Source organism: Homalodisca vitripennis, chromosome 2 (genome assembly GCF_021130785.1).
Source record: "Homalodisca vitripennis isolate AUS2020 chromosome 2, UT_GWSS_2.1, whole genome shotgun sequence".
In the NCBI taxonomy this organism is placed as follows: domain Eukaryota; kingdom Metazoa; phylum Arthropoda; class Insecta; order Hemiptera; family Cicadellidae; genus Homalodisca; species Homalodisca vitripennis.
The window spans coordinates 136,984,563-137,009,116 of NC_060208.1; the positions used below are offsets into that span (position 1 = coordinate 136,984,563).

Genomic DNA, 24,554 nt, shown 5'->3' on the forward strand with positions numbered 1-24,554 from the left:
ACTCCCGATGTAGAAGTTTGTGTGTAAACGCTGAGTTCAGACTTTGGGCCCACAAACGCTGGCCTGGTATAATATCCCCACTTACATACAGACAGATGGACGCACTTTGATCAATGTACAAGTAGCCACTCAAACAGGACTGAGCCTTTGACTATCCACTACATCGTTGCTGGGTATTATGTTACGGAACATTATATACAGCAACTTCCCCTCAAATTATTCACTGACCGTTTATTTAAACGTTTGCATACGTGCGAATCATCACCAGGCTCCATTAAACATATTTATCGGGTTTTGTGAGTGAATTAAACTGTTGTATTGTACCATCCGTTTTCCTAGCACGTTTCCCTCTCTACGTCATTCACTTCCCGATTTGTCCCGTTTATTTTTCTGACAATGTAGGAGATATATAGAATATTTTTTCTGGCGCAGTTTGAAGGATTTGTGGTTGGCATGTATGGTAAATGTGGTTTTATAGGTTTATTTATGCTTTTTGAATGGTTGTTATTTCATTATAACACTTTAAGAAATTTTAAATATTATTACAAATATTAAAGTTTGAAAAAGTTATAAACACACAATTGGTTTTTACAATTGTGGCGTTGGTTTTGTTGCAATCAATCAGTAATTATGTTTTTAAACTTATTAGCTTTAACTGCTCGTTATTATGGTATTCCCGAAATCTTGAAACATCTTAAGACGTTAAAGGTTAAGAGGTTTCAATACGTGTCTAACAAACGTACCTCAGTCACATAATAAATTAATTACCAAATTTAGTTTGTCTATGAGAACTTATGACAGTTGAAGTTTGCATAATCCCGTCATATTGCAAGAATTCTTGTGAAGAACTTTTCCATGTGTTTTAACAAACACTTTTCATTGTCACTAGCACATAGTTTTCCCATCCCATTACCTTTCCCCTAAAATTAAAAAAATATGTATAAAAAAAGCAAGAAAACATATTATAAACTATCACTTACGTTTAAAGTCAGCCCCCCTTGTTCATGTGAAATTTTCTTGATACATCTGTAAGTATGATAGTGACAAAAGATCTTCTTCAAACCCTCAACACGAAATAAATTGTTAAACCTTATCTAGGTAGTTATAAAAGTAATGTAGTTCCATGTACTGTAAGGTTGTGAAACCTTCCTTTAGCTCCACAAAAAGTTAGCGCGAACGTAGTTTTATTTTACCATTTTATAAGACGCTATCATTTGTTACAGGAAACATAACGTAATTGATGTGATTCTCTTATAATAACCGTATCTATATATAATAATACTATATTTGATATAATTCTCACCAAGGAAATTTGTAAATCAGTAGCTTCCAAATGTAGACTTCAAAATGTTTTATCATGTTTTGATGAGTATCCTTCATTAATGTGTATGAAATAAATTTATATTAATTGTACTAGTTAAACTTACTATGTAATTATCGAGTTATTTTGTCAGGCGAAACTCTAAAATGCGTACATTTGCAAATTTATTAATCTTCCCGTGATAGCCCTGGCAAAATCAGTCCTCGAAAGACAAAATTTACGTTACACGTTACTTCTTGGAACATTGAACTAATTATAGTCGCAATAGAAATACGGTACATACCAAGCATACAGTTCGCATTTAAATTATATTCATATAGTTCAATGTTTTGCTTGTTACACCCATTCTTCGGCATTGTTTTGTTTTTTTCTTTTTGTTTTTTTTATATTGTCGTCCTGCCACTTTTATAAATAGGTTGTCTTTTTGTCAAGTTATTGATTTATTTTTAGTTTCTTTTATTTTAATTGAATGACATATCTGGCATGCATAATTTTTCAAATTCTGTAATTGGTGTAACTGGTTGCAATAAATACCATCCCTACCTTGGTCGATTATTAAGCTTGTTGGCTGAGCATTATGGGTTCTATGGCGTCACTAATAGGTCACTGAGGTGCAATAGGTCGGTATCGGTTCGTACAAGCCCCCGAGGTCACTATCCCCTCCACACCCCTTTAGTATCATTATTCTGTCCATAATCATTACCATCATCATCACCAGCTTATTGCTCCGCCAGCTACCCTTGGCCTTTGCTTGACCTATTCAATCGGGTTTCAATATCTGTTATGGCTTTTATCGTCACTTAATATATACTTAACCCATAGTTACAATGTCTAATCATGACTGGCTCTAATAAGGATACTTGGAATGCAACCGGATGTACGCTTAGTCTGCAAGAAACATTTGTAAATAAATATATGTACTTTCATATAATACCTATATTCAACCGCCTCAACGAAAAGAAATAACTCAATTGCACTCATAATTGGGCCACAAAGTATTATCTCGTAACTACGTCAAGAAACTGCACTTGGTAACTGGCTCTACGTCTATTATATACAGATAACACAGATCACTATAATCCTAATCGGGATACCGTATCATAATACTTCACATATCGATGAAAATCTTTCAAACGAATAGCAATCAAATTCCCCTTCAGACGGTTTGTCTGTTGAATATCTCCCTATGGTGACAATCCTTCTTTGTTCATTCATTCGATAAAATCATTGTATGCCTTATTCCAGCTTCATCGTCATTATTGGAGACAACGGAATAGACACTTGTAGTAGGATGGGACTCCAATTATTCACAATAATATAATAACGTATATCCACGTTAACACAAAATGAAGAGATACATAAACAGCACTATTGGAACCTACTAATGTCCCAAATTACACACCTTGTTCGACAAATCATTGCCGGTTGTGTACGGCGCTCTGGGACTGCATGGAACGCACGTACAACCGTAAACAGTGTATCCCTGGAGAAATCAACCCTGCTTTATCTAAACACATCAATCATACACGAATACAAATGCGCATGTAAGCTTCGGCTTTCAGTACATATCGCTGAAAGAGCACAATACCTTTGCTCAATAAAATGATACTCATTCTGCACTAAAGATAACGACATTCAAAGCGAGGATCTGTTTTATTAGTATCACAGTGGCATTTTAGAAGCCATAGTTTATGAGTAAAGTACGTCCGCTCTTTGCGTAAAGGATTTACCTGAGATAGTTTTCAACTTTACGTCCGTTGTACTGCAGCTGAATGCAGCCTTTAATTTACAAGTTGTAATATAACAAATGTTCTTGTAAAAAGTTCTGAAAATTGGAAGGAAAGCACAAGTTATCAAATTTTTTCTCTAATTCATTTGTTTTATAGGTTGAACAAAAACTAAACGTTCAATTATGTATATGAGCAAAATCGCGTACCTATTGTCATCCCTAGAATTTTAAATAACTACAATTCCGTTTGACTCTTTATGCTTTAATGGTGGAGTACACAGTAAATTCCATTTCAATCCGTGTGTGTGCTGTACAAGTAATTAAGTTTTGGACATCAAAGCTATTCATTGTATTCAGTGAACGCATTGAACAGGTAACCGTAAGAAGGAGCCAGCCGGGTGTTAAATGCTTTATTTTATACCAATTATTTCAATTTAATGAAATTGATTGAATTTGTATTCCAAATAATCTTATGGAAACCTCTAATTTGGTTGTTGCCAAAGAGATGGAAGATCAAATATTCTACAAAAGATGTGTTTATATCTAACTTAAATCCTAGACCAAGACTACCGTCTTGTAATATGGGACCAATCTAATAGGAAGTTCTCAGTTTAACTTTCAGGTAGTGTAAGTGGAACTTCAACATTTTGCAAACCCCATGTAAAATGCGATAATACTATGTATGGAGAATACTTAGTATGCATTTTCCACTGTGACCGCTTTTTATTGTTATTTAGAGTACTAGTCCGGTAAATTTCCTTTCACCGTACTACAAATGCATACTTTTTCGTATAAGGTGACAAAACCCACCGTCACTCACCGTTGTTGGTGCCTATGAACGTGTTTCTACGGTACTTGTTTTGTGCAGTGTCATGCTTGGTACTTGCTACAGGCATCTGGGATCGTCAGGCATATGTTTGACATTTTTTCATGAACAAATGTTGCATTTTTTGTCCATAACTTCGTTGAGTTCATCACCACATATTTAGTAGATTTTAAGATTTCAGTATGCTTATAATGTAATACCTTGAGATTTTAGTACATTTAATGAAGAGATATTGATTCCAATCATTAAAAAAATGATTTGTTTTATAATACACGGTAGGAGCACACCACACTACCTGTTGCGTAACAAGCTTCACTGAGGTTGATTGAAACTCTGAAGTGTTTTAAGTCAGTTCGGTTTCGAAATATCGTGCGAACAGATAGACAGACATAAAGAAATGAACTTTTTTCCAGCCCCACGAGTAGTATTCTTTACTAAAGTTCATCGGACTAGAGGTAGAATTATTCTTACCCGAACCGGATACACCATTCTCCTTAATGTGTATTCATGTTGAATAAGAACAAGCATGTTTATTCTTGTTGAGTATGGGGAAACCTCATCGCCTTAGTCTTTCGTGAATATTATGTCTTGAAACTGGTGACACCTCTATACCTCGGGTGGCGTACGCTTTATGTAGAGGCATTGCGATATTATTAAATAGTTATTAGAGTAATCTGACACTCATAGTCAAGTACTTACGACAGTGGAAACTCTTGTATTCCAGATCTGTTCCAAATTAGTCACCGAAATTTCACATAGGGAGTCTTGTTATTAGGAAAATGCAGCGATCCCTGAAATTACTGTTTGTTCGGCAACATCCAGGCTCGTTCGTCATTTCACGCGCTGGCGACGGAATGATTTCTCGAGCGGCGGTAAACGGCGATCGTAGGCAATTAAAGGTAGATAAATCGGTGGGCAGCAAGCCGGTAATTTAGATCCCGCCGTAACTCAGCCATAGGAAACTGTTCGCGGTAATAGTATTCCAGTTACTCAACTCCGCCACGACTGCGATATACATTGTTATTGCTGTGAAAGGGAAATATTGACTCCATTACGGTATAATGTGGTGGCGGTGGCAGCGGTGGTGCGGTGGTGCGGGGGAGGCTGACAACCTGGTGGAATCACGACCGCCTCGGAACTATTGGGAAACGAACAAATTGGAGAGCAGTCGAGACTGAGGTCTTTGACATTCTTTCTTTCAGAGGTCTACATCACAGCCTTATGGGTTAGAGTAAACTGGCGTGTCTCAGGAGTAGGCTGTAGGTACAGGTCGGCTTGTTAGTTTTCACCTAAGAGGGTGAAATCTTGACACTAAGATTGACTCACTGATCGATTCAAAATGCTGACAAAAGTAAATGTTGACTTAATTTACAAATCGTTAAAAGAGTACAATACATTTTCAGTAAAGTAAGGACTCCTTCTTTAGTTTCAGTTATAAATTAGTAAAATCTCAAAAGGTCTTTTTCAATATATCAATGACATTTTAGAGGCTTCAATTTTTATATTAAGGATATAATTGAGATTTTTTCAATTTAATTGTCCTTTTGCATTAAACTAATAAAATATTTGCATCTCTATTTTCTATTTAAAATTCATATTTGATGCAATAGTATGAACATCCAACAATTACATTAACTACACCTTTTCAGTTTTATGCGCTAAAGCAGACAAGAATTCATCACTCTTCCTACAGATTTGCAAATATATATTCAAGGAATCCAACTTGACTTTACATAGTCTTTTTTACATAGGTAGACTACTGAACTAGGTGGGATAGAGCTTTTACATATACGAACCAGTAAATGTATTCATTTATTTTCACAGTACGTCATTTTACAGTACCATACCATATTAAACATAATATAATTAATAGATAGTATTGGTGTATTAAGAACATAATATATATAATAAAACATACTACGAGTGAAAAATAGTGACTACTACAAAACATTTTAATTAGGCAAAGAAAAGATGAAAGGCTCAGTTATTAGTAACTCTGGATAGGCCCAATAAAAATTTAGAAATATGTAAGGCTGGTACAGTACCAGAGCTAAGCTAAGTAGTAAAGGGTGCAACATTGGACATATACAGTATAACTGATTGGCATTGAAAAATTAACATTTTACAATAATAAAGCTATTTAATAAAGCTGTACGTAGAAGGAATCTTATATACCTATACAATACCCTAAAATTCATAGTGATGAATTTTGGGAATATTCATAAGATTTATAAGGATTTGCTTTTGCAACACTGTTTCCAATTCTTATAAAAACTTCTGTGTCTGTCTTATAAAAATGTCATCAATGTTTTATCAGGTTTCACAACAACATTAAAATGTATCCAATTATTTCTATGCAGGTTACGGTTAATTTAAAATCCAAATATTTCCAAAACACTACAAACAAACAACAAAGAATGATTAAAATATACGGAATAAAATGTTGTTAATTTGAATTTTTCCTGTCATTTTCATAGCGAATAGCAAACACTAGTATTATACAAAGAACTATTCTTTTCAATTAAAGGAGCTAATGAAATACTGAAAACAGAATCTTAAGAATTCTTAAGAATTTGAAAACATTTATAATTGTACTTACCTATTGTGCATTACTAATTATAAAATGCAAACACCGATAAATATTTATACTTTAAACACCATCAATGTGTATAAGGTTTTTGTCTATCTTATCACTTTTGTTGTAAATGTTAAAGCCTTTCTTTTTATTTTTGTTTTAATAAATGAACACATTAATGTTATTTTAACGCTACGTCGTACTTGTAAACCTACATGGCCAGTGTTATAATATAATACATATTAATTTGAAAGTGTTGGACTGCACACTGGCTCGCAACAGTTACTCCAATAACAAGTCATTAACTAATGGACTCTGTGATAAAAACACATTACTGCAAGAGTGAGTTGCAATAATTATGATAACACTAACGCGTACTAGATACTGTAAAGTGCAGATATGTCATACGATATGTATACGATCGTATAATCATAAAGTAGTATTTTATTGGCCTGTCGTTCGCTTCCAATTTGCAAGAGGGCTAACGAGAAAATCTTATCTTAAAATACATTTTCAGTATAATAAGATCGTTCCCTTATACGTTTCGTACAACATATTAGTTCATTAAGGCTCACCATACACTTGTGACTTGGTTGTGGCCCTCTAGCTTAAAGGTCACAAGTTTATTTCCCGGAAAGTCGACAATTTTTGTAGGTTCGGATCTTATCGCCAAGAATATTAATTAATATAAATTTGGCGTATTCTGAGTTCTGTGTCAAAAGGCCTGCTGTATTGAAACAATGTCATAGGAAAAATGTTATGTATTCAACAATTAATGAAATGTAAAATTGTAGAATTACGGTAAGTTGTTTGATTTTAAAATACGATTAATATACATCCAAAATCTTTCATATTTATATCCCAAAACAAATGTAGAAATTTAAGAAATTAATACCACAACAAGTAAGAAAAACTAAAATCTGTACAATATTTTTTTTAAACTAGAAATTGTTTAATTGCGCTATATCTTTAAAATGAAACTTTCCATTAATTCTTTGCAAAAATAATGAGTAACAATGTTTGAGTTTGAAACTTTTCATATTGAAAGCCACATTACAAACTTTCTAAAGCCAAAGTAATTGTATTCCTTTCTTTTTATTAACATCTTAAGTTGATCATTATTTGGTTTCGTCTGTTATGATTAATTTAGAAATGCTTGAATTTAGCCTAGTAATAAATACTTTTTCCAAAATATAAGCGAAATTCTAATTAGGAAATGTTGGTTATCATAGTTCAATCCAATTTTATAATTCTTTTACGTATAAATTTAGATTACTTACCTATTACTATATTAAATTATTTCAATTAAAACGCTAATACTTTATATGGGCTTTTTTATCAATCAAATTTTAAAGAGCTCTATGTTTTCCACAGAACTTGTACAGAAAGATCTGTACGTATTGTAATGTATCAACATTACTTTAAAATTAGTTGTGCAAAAAAAAAAGAAAATTGTGCTTAATAAGATTTTTAATTGAAAAACTACTGTGCCAGTTACTTAACCCTAATCCTTAAATGATAGTCAGTTTAGTAATTTGTACGTATCATCGTAATTATAAAATGTATTTTACTATCTAGTTTCTTTGATATCTATCTAGCTTATTACATCATTAAATAATTGATTTGGAAGTCATCATAACAAAAGGTCCATCTGTACAACTAACGTCATTTTATTCCAAACAAATAAAACTCCTCTAAACTCATTGCAACTAGCTCAGTATACCAGTGATCATCCAACCCCTACTAGTAGTAGCAGGCGAGAGGTTGACGGCCGAGCGGATTCTCAAGAACTCGCCTCCCTCTCCAGCGTCATTTATGTTTACACAACATAGCGCAAATTTGACATCATTAGATACTCCGAGGTCGGCGGTGCTACCATGATGTGTACGTCATTAAGATAATGAAATGCCGAAAAGTCTCCAGCTAGTATCTAGGGACGTAGTACACCAGCATTGCCTATATTAGCACATTGAAGGTGTCATAGAGTGGGAAAATCTTAGTTCAATATTCTAATTGGCATGCCAGGATCAAAATGAGTTGAATTATATGTATTTTTATTTTTATTATGACGGCTTGTGTTGTAATTTGGTACGTTGATTTTTAATGAAATATAGCCAAACAGGTTATTTATTATTATCTGTGGTAGGGTATTGTCGATTAATGAAATTTGTTTTTATGGTGCGTTTTACGTCTCAAGAGCGTATTACAACTGTTAAGGGATGTTTATACAATTCAAGCATTACAAACTGAAACAGTGAACGTCCAACACGCATGGCCCTTAAAAAGTAATCGTCACCAGTGCGTTATCTTATTGGCCAATTCAGCCCACAGTACCGCAGCACACTTGTGACTATATTAGCATACGATATTGCCTATACATTGAATTTATCCAATAATTGGAACCATTAGATAAGTACAGTGTCGTGAAAGAGATTAAAAACCAGGATTGTTGCAATTTGTGAGATATTTGTATTTTCTGATAAACCTCAAATTCATCTTCAAAAACATTTTTTTATTGTCCCGTTTGGGAAAATCGGTCCTTATAAAATGTCCCATTTTTGGTGTAGGTTAAGGTTTCACAGTGATATTTATTGGGCTACAATTTTGTTAAACATCTCAAATGACGTTGCTGCAGCACGCTGTCAAATCATATACAAATATGTTCGGAGCCATTTGGAATGCTTTGTAATAGATGATACGATATTTACGAATAGCATTGATTTCAATAATATTACCACAAAACTAATGTTACCTCACAGCATTACATTTCATTTGTACGTTGCCAGCAATATAAGTGAGGGGATATTGACTGGACGCGTACAAGTGCTCCTCTGGCGTGTGGGAGTGCTTGTGACTCCTGTACATAGCCGAGATGTTAATCCCACATTTGCCAAGAGCTACAAGGTACGAACACAGTCCTGATCACGCAGGTATACATGACGAGAAGACAATTCCATATATGGTTTGTCTCAACCTTAACCAACTTGGCTCCGCTCAGTCAATACTTGTCCACCTTCGCAGCATGCAAAACTCTGATCATAGGAACATCACGAGCGTCAGAATCACACAGGTCGTTGTGGTACACGCGCAGTTCACCTTTACGACCTCTCTGCGACCTGTACGTGTGCCGCGAGAGTTTGTGAGGACAATGGTTGCATTTCGCGAAGAGGCCTCCCATTGGTCCGTCACAGTGCACAAATGTATGATATTTTTATTTTAATTCGTGTTTGTTGTCTGTTGAAAGATCTCCTAAGTGAATTGTACATTTAGTTTCTCAATAATAAAATTGTTTATAAAGTAAATTTTAATTTTAAAATAATTTTTTACAATTACAAAATATTGAGTACGCCCTTCCGTTGCCCTCACGTTTATAGAACAATATTAAATAATTGTTGAACATGGAAATGTCTGAAATCTGAAGTATCAAATCCGAGGACATAACGGGTACCATACATCGTTCACTGATATCGTTTTTCTTGTTTATGTCAACGAGTTGTTGGCACATAATTTACTAACAAACAACAAAGTTTTCAAAATTGCGTATAATTTGGATTAAAATTGGTTAAGAACTATAGCACACGCCAATAAATTATTTGTTTTATTGTTTTGTATATTAAGAAAAATGCGTTTGGAAACGTGTGACAAAAGTGTAGTAGAAGTTAGCGTACCATTAGAAATTTTTTTAATTAAAATCTCTTTAATTTAATTTAATGGATCATGGCTACATCACAGAGGAATGTAAAAAAATAACAGTTAGTCGTTTTTAAGGTTTTGACGAGAAGAAAAATTAAACATTAATAAAATACTTGTAGATGTCATTTAGATACAATTCAACGTGTTTCAAATCCCCAAAGTAATAAAAATTTGAGTTATATTGTTTATTTTTCAATTCTTCTTAGATAATTATTCTTAATATATTAAACACTATCAAGTAAACCTCCATACCACCCGGTTTAAGCAACTCTTATAATAAAGTACATTTTTATGTTAAAGTTAACATTTATCTCTCTATTGCTTTCAGGAAAGGTTTAAACAAAATTTTAGTAAGTGGAGAACGTCTTGACTCCATACACTCCAGTTCGTTTGTTTACTTTACATAGTTGATGAAACCGAGTTCTTTTTGTGGCGTTGTATTTCCTAAACTAGATTCACATTCGTCAGAAGTTTATTCACATTTTCAAGGTAAAACCACTTATTTTTTTAAAGAATTCTATTCATGTAACGCCGAGAGTAAATTATTAAATATTTATTGCAATTATTTCAATACTTATTTTTACAATGGAGGTAAAATGGAGAGTATTTATGGACCACGGTATACGACATCAGTCTAAAAAGTTAGGTTTTACTTGTAGCGTATGTATATATCATTTAAATTTGTTGCTTCTTAAATCGAAACACAATGCCGTTCTCTTTATATTGATAACTTACACGAATAATAATGAAAAGTAAATATATTGTGGCTCACATTTCCTAGACGTTTCTTACAATGATTAAAGTTAATCAATATTCTATTTAAAAAAAAAGAACAGATTATCTTTTAAGTTAAAACCGGGCAAATCAAATGGGATTACTATTATAGCTTTCTCATAAACATAAATGATCTTAGAACGTTTTACACTCAAGGTATAGGTTCCTGATGATCCGTCTTCTTGTTGAAGGCTTTAGGTATTTATGCTTGATGAAACGAGGTAGGGTTACAAAGATTATTATAGGTTGGTTTTCCCAGCGATCATTACTGTCTTCTCTGAGGGAATGCTCTGAACATCTTGCCGTCTAGTTACGTGTCGCTGATAATACCTCTGTTGGAAGCAGAGATCTTCAGATTTCTTGGAACATACGAGCTTGGGTTGTGGAGATTTAGATTTTCCTCCAACGATTATTAACTGATTTTTGTGGGGGAATTCCAGAAACAAGTTACAGCCCAGTTTTAGTTTACTGATTATACCGTTGTTGGTGGCCCCGAATCTCTTCAGATTTGTTGGAACATACGAGGCTGGGTCGTCAAGAATTGGTTCTCCTCCAGCAACCATTACTGTCTTCTATGAGGGAATATCGTGAATATCTCACCGTCTAGGTTGCTGATAGTACCTCTGTAGGAGGCACAAATATTCAGATTTTTTGGAACATACGTGGTTGGGTTGTGGAGAATTGGTTTTCTTCCAGCGACCATTACTGTCTTCTATGAGGGAATATCGTGAATATCTCACCGTCTAGGTTGCTGATAGTACCTCTGTAGGAGGCACAAATATTCAGATTTTTTGGAACATACGTGGTTGGGTTGTGGAGAATTGGTTTTTCTTCCAGCGACCATTACTATCTTCTATGAGGGAATATCGTGAATATCTCACCGTCTAGGTTGCTGATAGTACCTCTGTAGGAGGCACAAATATTCAGATTTTTTGGAACATACGTGGTTGGGTTGTGGAGAATTGGTTTTCCTCCAGCGACCATTTCTGACTTCTCTGATGAAATGCCCGTGGACATCATTCTATCTAGGTTAGGATTTGTTATGCCTCTAAAGAGATCATTGGGTCAATTGTGTTCTGGTCAGTGTATTTTGGATAACTGTTGATCATGTTTATTTGTTTAGATTTCTTCTTTACTATAATCTTTTATTTCAATTACAAGAAAAATTATAGTTATCAACATTAATTTCACTTTATTTCAAAGTCTACTACATTCATAAGACTTCCATATTTTATTTTTGCTGACTTTTACAAACTTTATGACTGCTTGATAACATTACTGTCCATATTAAGTTTTATGTTTTAAAGTTTATTTTTTATTCAGTCTTAAGTTTAGTAAAATATTTTTAAACGTATCAATGACTGATTCATTCCCAACACCTAGATTTAAAGCCAATTGAATTGATATATGTGATTGATATATTGTGCGTAAAATCTAGTGTTTGACAGTAGCTATGGCTAGTGTGATCCCTGATTTTGACAATTTGTTAAATAAAACGAAAATACTGTAAGGGTTTTTAAAGTATCTAAACAATTCAAATAATTTTAAATTACAATATACGTAACAGGTTTGACAAAGTACGTAATCGGGATTTTACACATATGGAACTCACATTATAAAATTATGATTAAGGATAGAATGTATAAATTGGAGATATTTTTAAGTATGGCACCAAAAGATTTACGTATTTATTAGAATTATTGAATAAAACTCGAAAAAGGAATAGAATTGACAATAAATATAAGAAACTGACAATGAAAACTGAAATTGGTTCTGAATCTTTGGAAAATCCCTTATTTATTCTTTCCGCTTGAAATCAGTCTCGGTTATTGAAGCTTGAGTTTTATAACTCAGTGGGAAATTTACATATCATGTATTATTTTCCATTCCTTTTAAACCCGTCGTATATATCAGAATCCTTTGTAATTGTATGCGTTGATTCTGCACTTTGCAATTAGTGCTAATTGCATTTAACGCATTAACAGAACTGTTGATTGTATAATCCCTAATTGTCAATCCAGTGGTTAAAAACGAGACTCACTTTTTGTGGAAACAAAGGAATATACGGCTAAATATTTGTTGATGAAATATTTGAAACGTTCACTAAAATTTGCATGTCTTTGATATAACGTATGTCTAGTGTACTTAATAAGTAATATTTTTAGTTGAAAGTTGAACAGAAATATTGTACCCAGAGTACACAAACCTTAACAAGAACATTGTTTGTAACCCAGTTGTAACTTCTCTGTCAAGTATCATTAAGAGATGTATTGTTATTCCGCTCTGTGCAAGGTACGGCGCGCGGCGCGGTGTTCTCATTTTTGCATCGTAAAAAGTAATTAAATGAAACCGTTTCAGCAATATTATATAAATACTAATCTAGTTAGAAACAATTACTTATCAGCGTCAGGGAGACTTCCGTTGTAATCGTGTGGGTTTCTCACAAACAGATTAGGAATTCTATAATTAAATTCACTCTGAACTCCAATACTATAGATTGATAGCCTTAATGACAATATGAATATTCCTAAACATGTATTGATCAATTTCTTTTATTTTGAACAAAATCCAAATATAATATTGTTGGAAATTATATGAGTTAATCGTTTGTACAATAAATACAACTCAGTCATGATTGTGGGACCGATTTGGACAGTTTTTTAATGTCGTGTTTTTGACAAATTATTTTTAAAATATTATAAAGCATACGGCAACAGTTACAAAATAAATTTTAAATAGGCTAAATATCATTTTAACATTACATAATTTAGTTTAAATCGCATTTTTAGGACCATATATGTGTTGAGCGAGATCAGTCCACGAAGGTAACATTGTATGTGTAAATAAATTCAAACACATACACAGATATGATATTTTTAATTAATTTGTTCAACTGAATCTCATTCGTACAGTTATAATAAATAATAGAAGCAGTTTTAAATTTTTTTTTTAATCCCTGTAAGTTCATTGTACATTGAAAAATGTGTCTAGAAATCAAGAAAGTAAAATGTTAATTACCGTTTGATGTGGTTTGACATTAAATACTGTATACTGTTTTGTCGTTTAGTTTAGAATTGACATCGCACAAGGGCTTTGTTGTCCCCTATGAATTATCGGGGGTATTTTGGTGTCTATTTAAATACTCGTGTCAACACAACATGTGGCAATGATTACAGTTTGCACATGACAACCTATTAAACACATAATAATAACAAAGGTGATTAATTTCGTATGCTAAAGTTAGATTTAGACTTTGTTCTACTAAATCACTATACTTGCATAATAACAAAGGTTATATTGTTTACATAAAAACCAATTATTGTAATTGGATAAAACCCCGATGTTATTTAATTAATTAACACTTACTCAGTTGTAACGAAATATTGCAACGCATATAAAAACTGTTACTTTTATTAGATTTTAAGTATGCTGCTACGAAGGCTTCATAATTATTTATGATATTTAGCAAGCTACCTTTATGTTCAGACCGAAAACTAGTTAATTTCCAACTCAAAATGAATTCACAACACGTATAATAATCAAGAAAATTGTTTACCATGTAGATGAATTAATGTGTGTGTGTCCAACTTATACTCAAAGTTGCAGTGCCACGCCGAGTAAAGTTATATAAAATAGTTGCTCAGTATGTACGGGCACATTACGTTGTAGTTTCGCGCCAAGTAAGTATTGACACAATATATCGACAAACACATACTACACAAAGTTTCTCTGTGGTTTTAGTTTCTATGGTGAGCTATTGACGTTCAATATTTGTAACTAAATAATATGTACCCGGACATAATACAGCATATATATATATATATATATATATATATATATATATATATATATATATAGCTAAGGTATATCTTATACAAAGATACTTTTATAATTAGAAACCTCCCACTGTCGTTACACATATGATCAAACTGTCAGATACGTAGGTTAAATGGACATAACATAAAGTTATAGACATAAACCTTTTTCGTACTTATATTTGTGGTAGGCTTTTTTAATTTATAATTAACCTATTTTACAGTTTTTTTTTTTATTAATCACTTTTTAAATTGTGTGTTCTATTCTATTCTATTCTGGACTGAAGAACATCTTCAAAAATGTCAAATTAAACAATCCAATTATTTCTATTTAAATAAATTACATATTTTATTTTTAAAGATATGAACTGACTAATATTACTTTCAACTATAACAAAATAATTGTTATATTAGTAAGATAAACAAACGTGTTTATTAGTAAGAAAAATATCTCCATTAAGCCAAGAAAAGGTGTGATTTTAATATTAAAACTAGTAAAGTAAGTCCTATGTAGTCAAAAGCATACAACTTGTTTAATACATTACTCTATTAGATAAAAATATAGTAATTATGAATTTTGACATCATTACAAAATTGTTTTGGATTTCTTCATAAGCTCGTTTTATAACGATCAAACAACTTCATATTGAGAACTTGAAATTAAATATTATAGAAGTTTGTCTAGTTTGTAGTCGCGTTTATTAGTCGATGTGGTGATTGTGTGTGAGAACTCATCAGTCGGTGATTATTATACTGTTACGAGTGTAATGAACTGCGAAATCGCCATTGGGTTTTCAGTTTGCGTAAGCGGCATGGCTGGACGCGCAGCACGGTGGTGGAAGGAGCACAATGCTGAAGGAAACGGGCCTTAAAAGTTAAGGAGGGTCGGCAGTCGGAGATTGGGCTGCATGTTTCATGAGGGAGGCGCCGGGCTCTCAATTGAGCTACCCTCTTGAAATATTCACTATCAGTCACTGTGGGGTGTCAAAATGGGAGTTTACCGGTACGAGAAACGAGCGTCAGATGTCTCACGAAACACGAGAACACGGTCTGAAACGGCTTTGTTAGGTTTGATTCATCCAGAAATAATTATACGATAAAATCTATTCCTTTAAAGTATTCACCCACTCGTTTCAGACCGCATTAGAAAGTTCTTCGTTCTGTTAAATTTAGAAAAAGAATATAAAGCTATAGGTGATGTACCAGTCTGGAATAATTAATACAGTTAAAGAAAAATACTTTTAAAAAAATTTACTATAAAATGTGTATTTTAAATAAATATTCCTATATTTTCTATATTATTTATATTAATAATAATAAACAATTTGAATTTGTATCAATGGAAAAGTACAAAATACGAAAATGAAATAGTTTTACAATAAATGTATGCCAAAATTGGATAATCAAGCACCATTAAATAGTAATATATCTTGTTAGAAAATATATAAGTAGTTATTAACAATATTTTTAAACTGTACACAATAACGTTATCAATAAGTAAACATTTAAATTAAATAAAACAAACTCTACGTACTGAATGCCTTTCAGATGCATATGAACCTAGATTACAGGTTAAAATTAATCTAGGTCGCCATTAGTCAAGCGATATTGTAATTTTTACTTTCTAGAACTCTTCATACAGGCAACAAGCTGTAAATATACAGACTGCACATGTCTTGAATCTCCAATGTTCCTTATTTATGAAATCGGCCATGATAGAACGACAATACAAGGAAAAGCCTCTGATCATATATTCCCATTCACATAAAACTCCCTGAAACAAGACTGCGCGGTAGCAGTAGGCAACTTATAAATTCAGTAAATACAATTTATACGCCACTGCCTTAGGCAGGTTGAGTTATTGGTTTAAGTAATTGCTTTCCTTGGAAAACTCTCGGGAACTTCCTCAAATTGAATGAAATGACGATAAATGCATGTTTACTAAACTTTTTTGTTTTTATTGTTGTCGAGATAGTCACTTTCATATGGAAAATGGCTGACTGAACGTAAAATGTACATTCAAATGAGATTGTTTAAAAATTTGAACTGCATTACTATTCTTTCCTCCAGTAGTCTGTTGGTATTCTTACATTTGATTGCTCCCCACGGATTTCCTTTCGCATGAAATGTTAGGATTACCGTGCCAACGATCAACTAGCATTTTCTCTTTATAGCTATACTATTTTGTAATCAGTACTGATTTATTGGTGGCGTTTTTTTATCTACAGAAATATTTAATTTTTTATACTCATTTATTTACTTAGTTCTTGGAATTGTTTCTTTCTATTGTTCCAAATGTTCGTAACAGTTTATTGCAATGCTACACAAGTAAAATTAAATAATACATTGCAATATTATTACACATTGCTTTATGAACAAATGCAATATTAATTTGAAATACGGGCGGTAGACTCGATTTTCTGATTTGATGTTCTAGTATATAAACTTAGATGTAGTCTTAACAACAAATTAGATGTAGAAAGTGAAATAAGTGTCAAAACCATGCTGTGTGCTTTTAATTGAGAAACTTTCCGAGCCGGAACCAATTAGAAACTAGATAACGTAATTAACTAATTGACAATAAAATTTGGTTAATGTTACAAGAAATATCTTTTGTTCAAAATCCTTGTCTGTTACCAACAGTATATGATTACAAGGTTTATTTGCAATGTTCAATAAATTATTTCTTATTAATAAACACTTTTTCTCTTCGAGATCGTTCATTTAAATATATTTTACAAAATTTTGCCAAAAACATATTTTGTTGCATCATGATTAAAGGAATACTTAAGGACAATATTTGTTTTTACATTTTAAGAAACACATTTTAAGTGATTTACTTGATAGATTATTTATTTCTTATTATTTACTTTGTTTTTCATTTTTGAGGTTCAATTAAGGAAACACGAAATGAGACGAACTGCATTCAAGTATTAGCGTGTAGAGAAGCAATCCACTTTCTATTCTCTCAATTCCTAGCCAATATCCGTTGGACATCCGGTGATGTGTACGTGTTGCTTATCACATAAAAGCTTGTATTGTGGCCTACAGTTACGCTCTGTTATTGGGGTGTGGCGTAGTAATAATAAAAGAAATCTCATTAATCTTATTTCTAACACAAACCATTGTTGTCATGAATTTATTTTTAAATATTGCTCTAGTTTAATTTAAACTCCTCATTCTTTCTAAAAAGTTCTTTATTATATCATTTTGTGTGTGTGTGTGTGTGTGTGTGTGTGTGTGTGTGTGTGTGCGTGCGCGCGCGCGCGTGCGTGCGTGTCTGTGTGTGTGAATTACTTTGAGTTCCATTATCAATACATAATTTACAATAAAACTTTCAAAGCTTCGTTAACATAAGTACGCTACAGTATTAAAATTAATGTTTTAAAGAATATAATTTTACATTTGAATTCCAAGGATTCGATTTTAATCTTGAAATGCTGATTTGCAATGACATTAATGCATTGTATGATCAGATTTCTTCCAATAAAAAACTAATTATTGTATTTTTAAGAAGGAGTGATGTTCTAACATATTCGAATTAGAACTAAGCTTAGAAAATGGATCCTGTTGAAATCTCTTTGAAATTTATATCAACATGAAGTGTGTGTTACTCATGGATATTTTCAGTTGTAAATATCCCATATAAGTCCGTAAGTACCACTGACACTACTGTAACAGCACGGCGCGAGCAGAGAACGAGCATTACTGCAGATATTGTACGTTCCCCTGCAATTAACAGGCGTCTTGTACAATAACCGAGCTGGATACGGCACGTAATGCGTTCGCGATTACCGTCCTGTACGTGCCGAGACCGCTCAGTTTGCGCAAGCGGCCACAGAGAAAGCTTATAACTACCTGGAAACTATTTAAAATAAAATCACCCAATCGCCTACCGACCACGGGTAACTGGAGTATGAAATGATTGAAGCTGCCGATCCATTCGGTCACGCATACGACCACGTGTTACGTAACCGGGAGGTTTAGTACCGGAAGGAACCACGATAAAACTCAGCTAAGGTTAATCTGCGACTTATGAACAAAATTATAAATTTGTTAAGTGGGATTTATCCCGCGAAAGTATAATAGCCAATTAGTTCCAAGCAATGAAGGTAGTTGAACATGTATAAACAATTACTGGCCAATGTCTATGCTACAGAAGTTGAGAAAAATTATATGAAATATTAATTTATTCTAATAGAATAACGCACGAGCAAATTTATTTTTTTTCCCATTTCTTGTATATGTAAATTTGGCTACAGTTATTATTGCAGAAACTTAGTTTTGTTACAATATTTATTCTTATAGATTAATTAATTTGTTGCGTCGTATTCCATCTTGAATTATACGCCCTAGAAGCTCTAAATAAACCTTGATCTGAAGACTAATATCTTACAGGTATGTCAGTATTTTAATGATCCTAATGGTATTGAGTTTAAAAAGGTATGTAAACGTTTTACAAGAAAATCCATGTATCTAATTATTAGATTGTAATCTTTTAAACTTTCTATCTTTCGGAAGAGGAAAAATCTTTGGTTAGTTCAGTTGGATAGATTAACACATTTCTAATTAGAGTAATGTCTTCATAATTGACATAATTTAGGCCAAACCCCTCTTTAGCCCGCATTTCATTAATAGTTCTGTTCTAAACGCCCTGGTGGTGTTAATATCGGCAAAAATAAACACATACTTCTGTTAGGAGCCTTCTTAAACGCACTTCTAATATACTCCAGAGTGTAATACAACATCTCAGCTCTTACTCGTCGCATTGCTCACCAAAAGCACACCAAAGAAATTGCGCGAGTGTGGTGTAAAATATTGCAACGAATTCAAATGAGACTTTCTTACAAATTGGATCCAGGTGTTCTCGCCTGGTGAGTATACGCCAGCCAACCTACCCCAGACAACTCGACCTAGAAAATAAAAGCACATTTTCAGTCTAAATTAAAAAGAGTAGTAATGATAATTGAAATAAACACCTCGCAAACTAGACTGGAGTACTTAAACTTACCGCAGCTCACAACTGATATCTGTCTTAAGATAACTTCCTCTGTAGGTAGCAATAAAACTAGATTGTGTAATTTACAATGCAAATTGGTTTTCAGCTCCCAGACTAATAGGATAGTTCATGTTCATTGAATACATTCCTACTAGTATATGAATAGCAAGTGAAGTGTTCTACTCCTATGTGTTTCTATACAAGTTCACGCTAGCTATGGTACAGATGAACAGATCATACAGCAAATGACTACACACTAATTATTGTTGAGTACATATTTAACACTGTAAAGCAAGTTTATATCATAAGAGAATGTGCATACCTAGTGGTATTCGTTAATTGAAGGATTTTAATTAATATTTTAGTTTCCTGATCACCCCGATTGTCTCTGACTACGGTAGTGTTTTTTTGTTATTTTTATTATTCTTTTTATACATTTTTTTAATGTGTGTAAAAAGCTCTGTGGCAAAATTTCCACTTAATTGTTTTGAATTAATTTTACATGCTGTGTGAATAGAATATCATTTGTTGTAATCGGTCAAAAAATAGTTAAACACATCACATGTTATAAAAATAAACTATTCGCAACAAACTATTCAGTATTCACAAAAATAAAATAATTGATAGTTTAAAAACAAATGTTTCAAAAATATTCACTGTCAAAGCTGACCAAAATAAATAACAAATAAAAATAATAATATTTATATATATATATCGTGTGTAAAGACATTTCTGCAAGCCTTTAGTAGCATAAAATAGTACATATGGGACTCAATAATTTTTATTTTATAATACTTATTTACTTTATTATTCGAATAATTATGGCTATAGAACTGCTAGAGATACGCATGGCCTTTATACTAATAAATTAATCTTGCGTGTTTAAATATTCTCACTTTTGTGTGTTCCACAGGTACCAGTTCTTCCTGCAAGTGAAGCAGGACATTCTACAAGGACGGCTCCCTGTGTCCTTCGAGCTAGCTGCCGAGTTAGGTGCCTTCGTTGTCCAATGTGAGTACACTTTTCATTCCGTATTACATGTCAGAGGCTGTAAAACAGTGTTTCGAATAGTTCTATTCCATTTAACTACTATATTACATATTTACTATTTCTTATTTGACAAGAGGAGTTAAGCCCTGAAATCAGTAAATAATACTGTTAGGATTTTTTAATATTTATTTTATTAGATTTGAATGATTTCTATAAAAACTATAATACACAGTAAAGAGAGGTTGAAAAGCCGTGAATATAACAGTTTTTAAGTAATAATTATGGAGAGCCGGTGCCTATGTACAGGCCATTTACTATGTATCTGAGTTAAAAATAGCGCAGGCTCGAATCCTGACCGTAACTGGAGCACTTTATATCAATACCATCGATCTTTCACTACACCAACTTTCCTCCTTATTCTGTTTGGTCATATCTTCGCACAAGGGACTCATGAAGATGGATAGAGTAACGCCGAAAAGGAGATTGCCATCTCTGTAACAAAGAAATGCTACGATACAACATGAGTTTCATTTAGTTAGTGAATCTACGTTATATTAGTTTTGTTGTGAGCGATACATGCACAATAAATAGAAGGCGTTTTTATTTCGCCGCTCTCGGAAACTGATGGAACCATCGCAAAGAAATGTGTAATACTAATTTCTCAAGGCACGACTTTTCAAATATAAAATAGTTTATTTTTATATTTAATATGATAATTAATTATATATAAATATCAGTTGTACAGCATTATTTAAAAATTTAATAACCTTGTAAAATATCTTGGTGGTGAACACGAGTATAAGAATACATGCCTCAAAGATATAAATATAACTCATGCTTAGTTAGAATAGTTCGTCAAACTCTTCGTTCATGTCGGCACAAAACCGAAATAATTGGACAATAAAATTGTATACAAAAAATGAACGTGCCCAATGAATTTCTTTACCACCTATCGAGGAGTAGACAGATATAAGGAGAGGATTGCGACAGATCCTGGAAGTGAGGTGTGGGTTTAACTACGCTTAAACACCCTTAAATGTTTCCTCAATTCAATGTGAACTCATGAAGAGGAGATTAGAGCTCGCTTTACATATATCGAGGATTAAAACTGCTCATAAGGCCATGAGAGAGGCGCGTGGGCCGGACACTGTCTTGTAGCTCGGGAGATACCGGCAGTGAATCTTAATTTGGGACTAGCTCTCGCGACTTGCGGAGAGCGGCGCCTTTTCTGGGGAATTTGTGGTTGGTCAAGTCGGTTGTAAATCTGACCCCTGACCCTCGCGTGCCCACGCTCACTGTGACGTCACGGGGTAGCGCCTCCGTACTTCTCGAGACAACAGCTAACCGATTGTTTCTGGTACGACGTCAGTCTACAGTTTTCCATCGTTTGTTCTCACTTCGGTCAAAAATTTAATAGGTAGTAAGGGGTCATCCTAGTTCGATTCACAAGATAAACCCCGCTTCAGAAAAATATTCCTATTTTATCCCTAGTATCTTATAAAGTAGTTATACGTTATTTTATTTAAGTTGGTATTCATATAAAACAAGAAACTTTAAATTAAATTTAATAAACTCTTAAATACTCGTATACTTGCGTCTGAGACAGAATCAAAATTTGAAAATGTATTACTATAAGTAAATATCCTTAAGTTATTTATAACAGTTTTGACAAAATAAATTTACAACTGTTAATTGTGTGACATTTGTTACAAGTTTTCCCCGTTGTATTACACGTCTTTCAAAATTGGTCTAATAATATACGTAGATTTGCTGTCAATCAACTTTTTTTAGACTGGAAGTGCGTAATATAAATTGTGTCTGACCTTTACCTACTTTTAGTTAAGATATGGCTTCTAAAACTATTGTAAGCACAATGTAATTTCTTATATAAAAATTTTGCCTTTTATTGGTATAATCGTAAAGTTTATAGTAATGTAAACATCAATTTAAACTTATTTATTTATCCAATTCATAATGAATGCGTTTAAATGATCTGGGTTATTTTGTTTACTTAACATTGTTTGCAGATTGCTTTAAACTATCAATTGTTTAATATTGCTATAAAACCTATTAATAAAACTCACAATTTTAACTGCCTCGAAAGTATTTACATCTCCTTGCGAAGTAACTGTTACTCTATACAGTGAAATTCTGCTGGTTACTTTGTTCCACTTACCAAAGACCATATGACTGTTCGGAGATTCGTGATTCCTCTGAGTACACAAGCGCCACATGACCGGCTTGGGACTGGATATGTTATTTCTGCATTCCAATTGCCGTTTCTAGAGATTATTGGTGGATTGATGAAAGATTTAACATAACTTTAATTCGGAGCATTCATTAGGCGTACCTTTTCTATTATACGATCGCATTTCTAAAAACAGATTTTGTACAAACACGATGATACTAAATTACTTTCTGATATTGTACTGATAAATACTATCTTGGGGAATGTCTTTGGTTCGTCAACTTTTTTAGTTATACCGCTGCATTACTTGTATGAGAGATAATGAGATTTTATTCCGAAAAAATATAGACTTTACAAACACGATTATTAAGGAATGTACTCTTACCACATTAACAAGTTGCGTGGTTAGATAAAACTAAACAATAAACAAGGAAAGGTCTGATAATAGTCCGGTTTTCTCTGAAAAGGACTTGATGTGCAGATCACTGCGGTATATTGAAAGTTTCTAACTATATTTAACTAAAATTAACCTTAAAATAAAAATACATTAACGTTGATAAGAACACTTAATCAATTTAAACTCTAGTCAATCTTATTCTTACATACAATGTTTAAATATACATAAAATACTAATATATTGTAGACTTTAAATCATCTATTTAAAAAATACAATTTATATAATGACAATATTATCTTGACATTTTAGACTAATGGAAATAATATTAAGATTCTACAAAATGTTTTGTTATCTTGGTTACTAATTAAAAGAGAAATACAAAAAAATAAAATAATTGTCTATAAAGGGGACGACTTTTAGTTTGCAGATGAGAAAAAGAAATATTAGAATATTTATTTATTTATTATTATTTATTTAGTTAAGAATATTTTAGACTAATCTGTTGTGTATAATATCTATCTGTTCAGTTTGACTAAGTAACCAATTAGTTATAGCATTACAAAAAGAATTTAAGGTTTTAATTTTTTTAATTTTATTTGGAATTTGATTAAACAAATGTGGACCTATGTATGAAAACGAACGCCTGAAAGCTAGTTTATCAACTTTGGGTTTTTGGATAAGACCTCTTTGCAAACTTCTTGTGACGTATTGTTTTTGTTGTTCAATATTATTTCTATTTCCACTTCTTATAAAAAATAATCTTAATACTTTATAAATAAAAATATATTGTATGGGAAAAGTTTGTGATTATTGGTAAAGAGGATAAGAAGAGACTCGCCTTTTTTCCTTAAGATTAAACGTATAAAAGTGTTTTGCGTTACTCTAATATTGTCTGTTTTTCTTTTTGGAGCTGCTCCCCAACATACAATACCGTACTGTAATCTAGAGTAAATTAGTGCATAATACAGAGTACGTAACAGCTTTTCGTCACAAAAATGTCTCAAAAAATAAAACTTCTTAACATTACTTCTAATTTGATTTTGGATGAAAGATATGTGTTTTTTCTTATTTATTTTCTGGTCAAAATATACACCTAAATACTTCAAAAAATTCTCCTCTTCTAATTAAATACATTTACATGTAATAAAGGTTGTACAAGTTTCTTCGTGATACTTCACAGGCACATCAAAACCAAAGCCCTTAAAATCAAAATTGATAAACTTAGTCTTATTTACATTTATTCACAT

The 24,554-nt window shown here is 32.6% G+C and overlaps 1 protein-coding gene across 3 annotated transcripts in view; it reads left to right on the top strand.

Annotated features, from left to right (window-relative positions):
• The window catches only part of LOC124354768 (band 4.1-like protein 4), a 368,162-nt gene that overhangs the window by 222,515 nt on the left and 121,093 nt on the right, over positions 1–24,554 (top strand). For all 3 annotated transcript variants that reach the window (XM_046805455.1, XM_046805456.1, XM_046805454.1), the window contains exon 6: positions 20,646–20,743. In XM_046805455.1, coding sequence (XP_046661411.1) covers positions 20,646–20,743 — 98 coding nt within the window. The remainder of the gene's footprint in view (positions 1–20,645; positions 20,744–24,554) is intronic.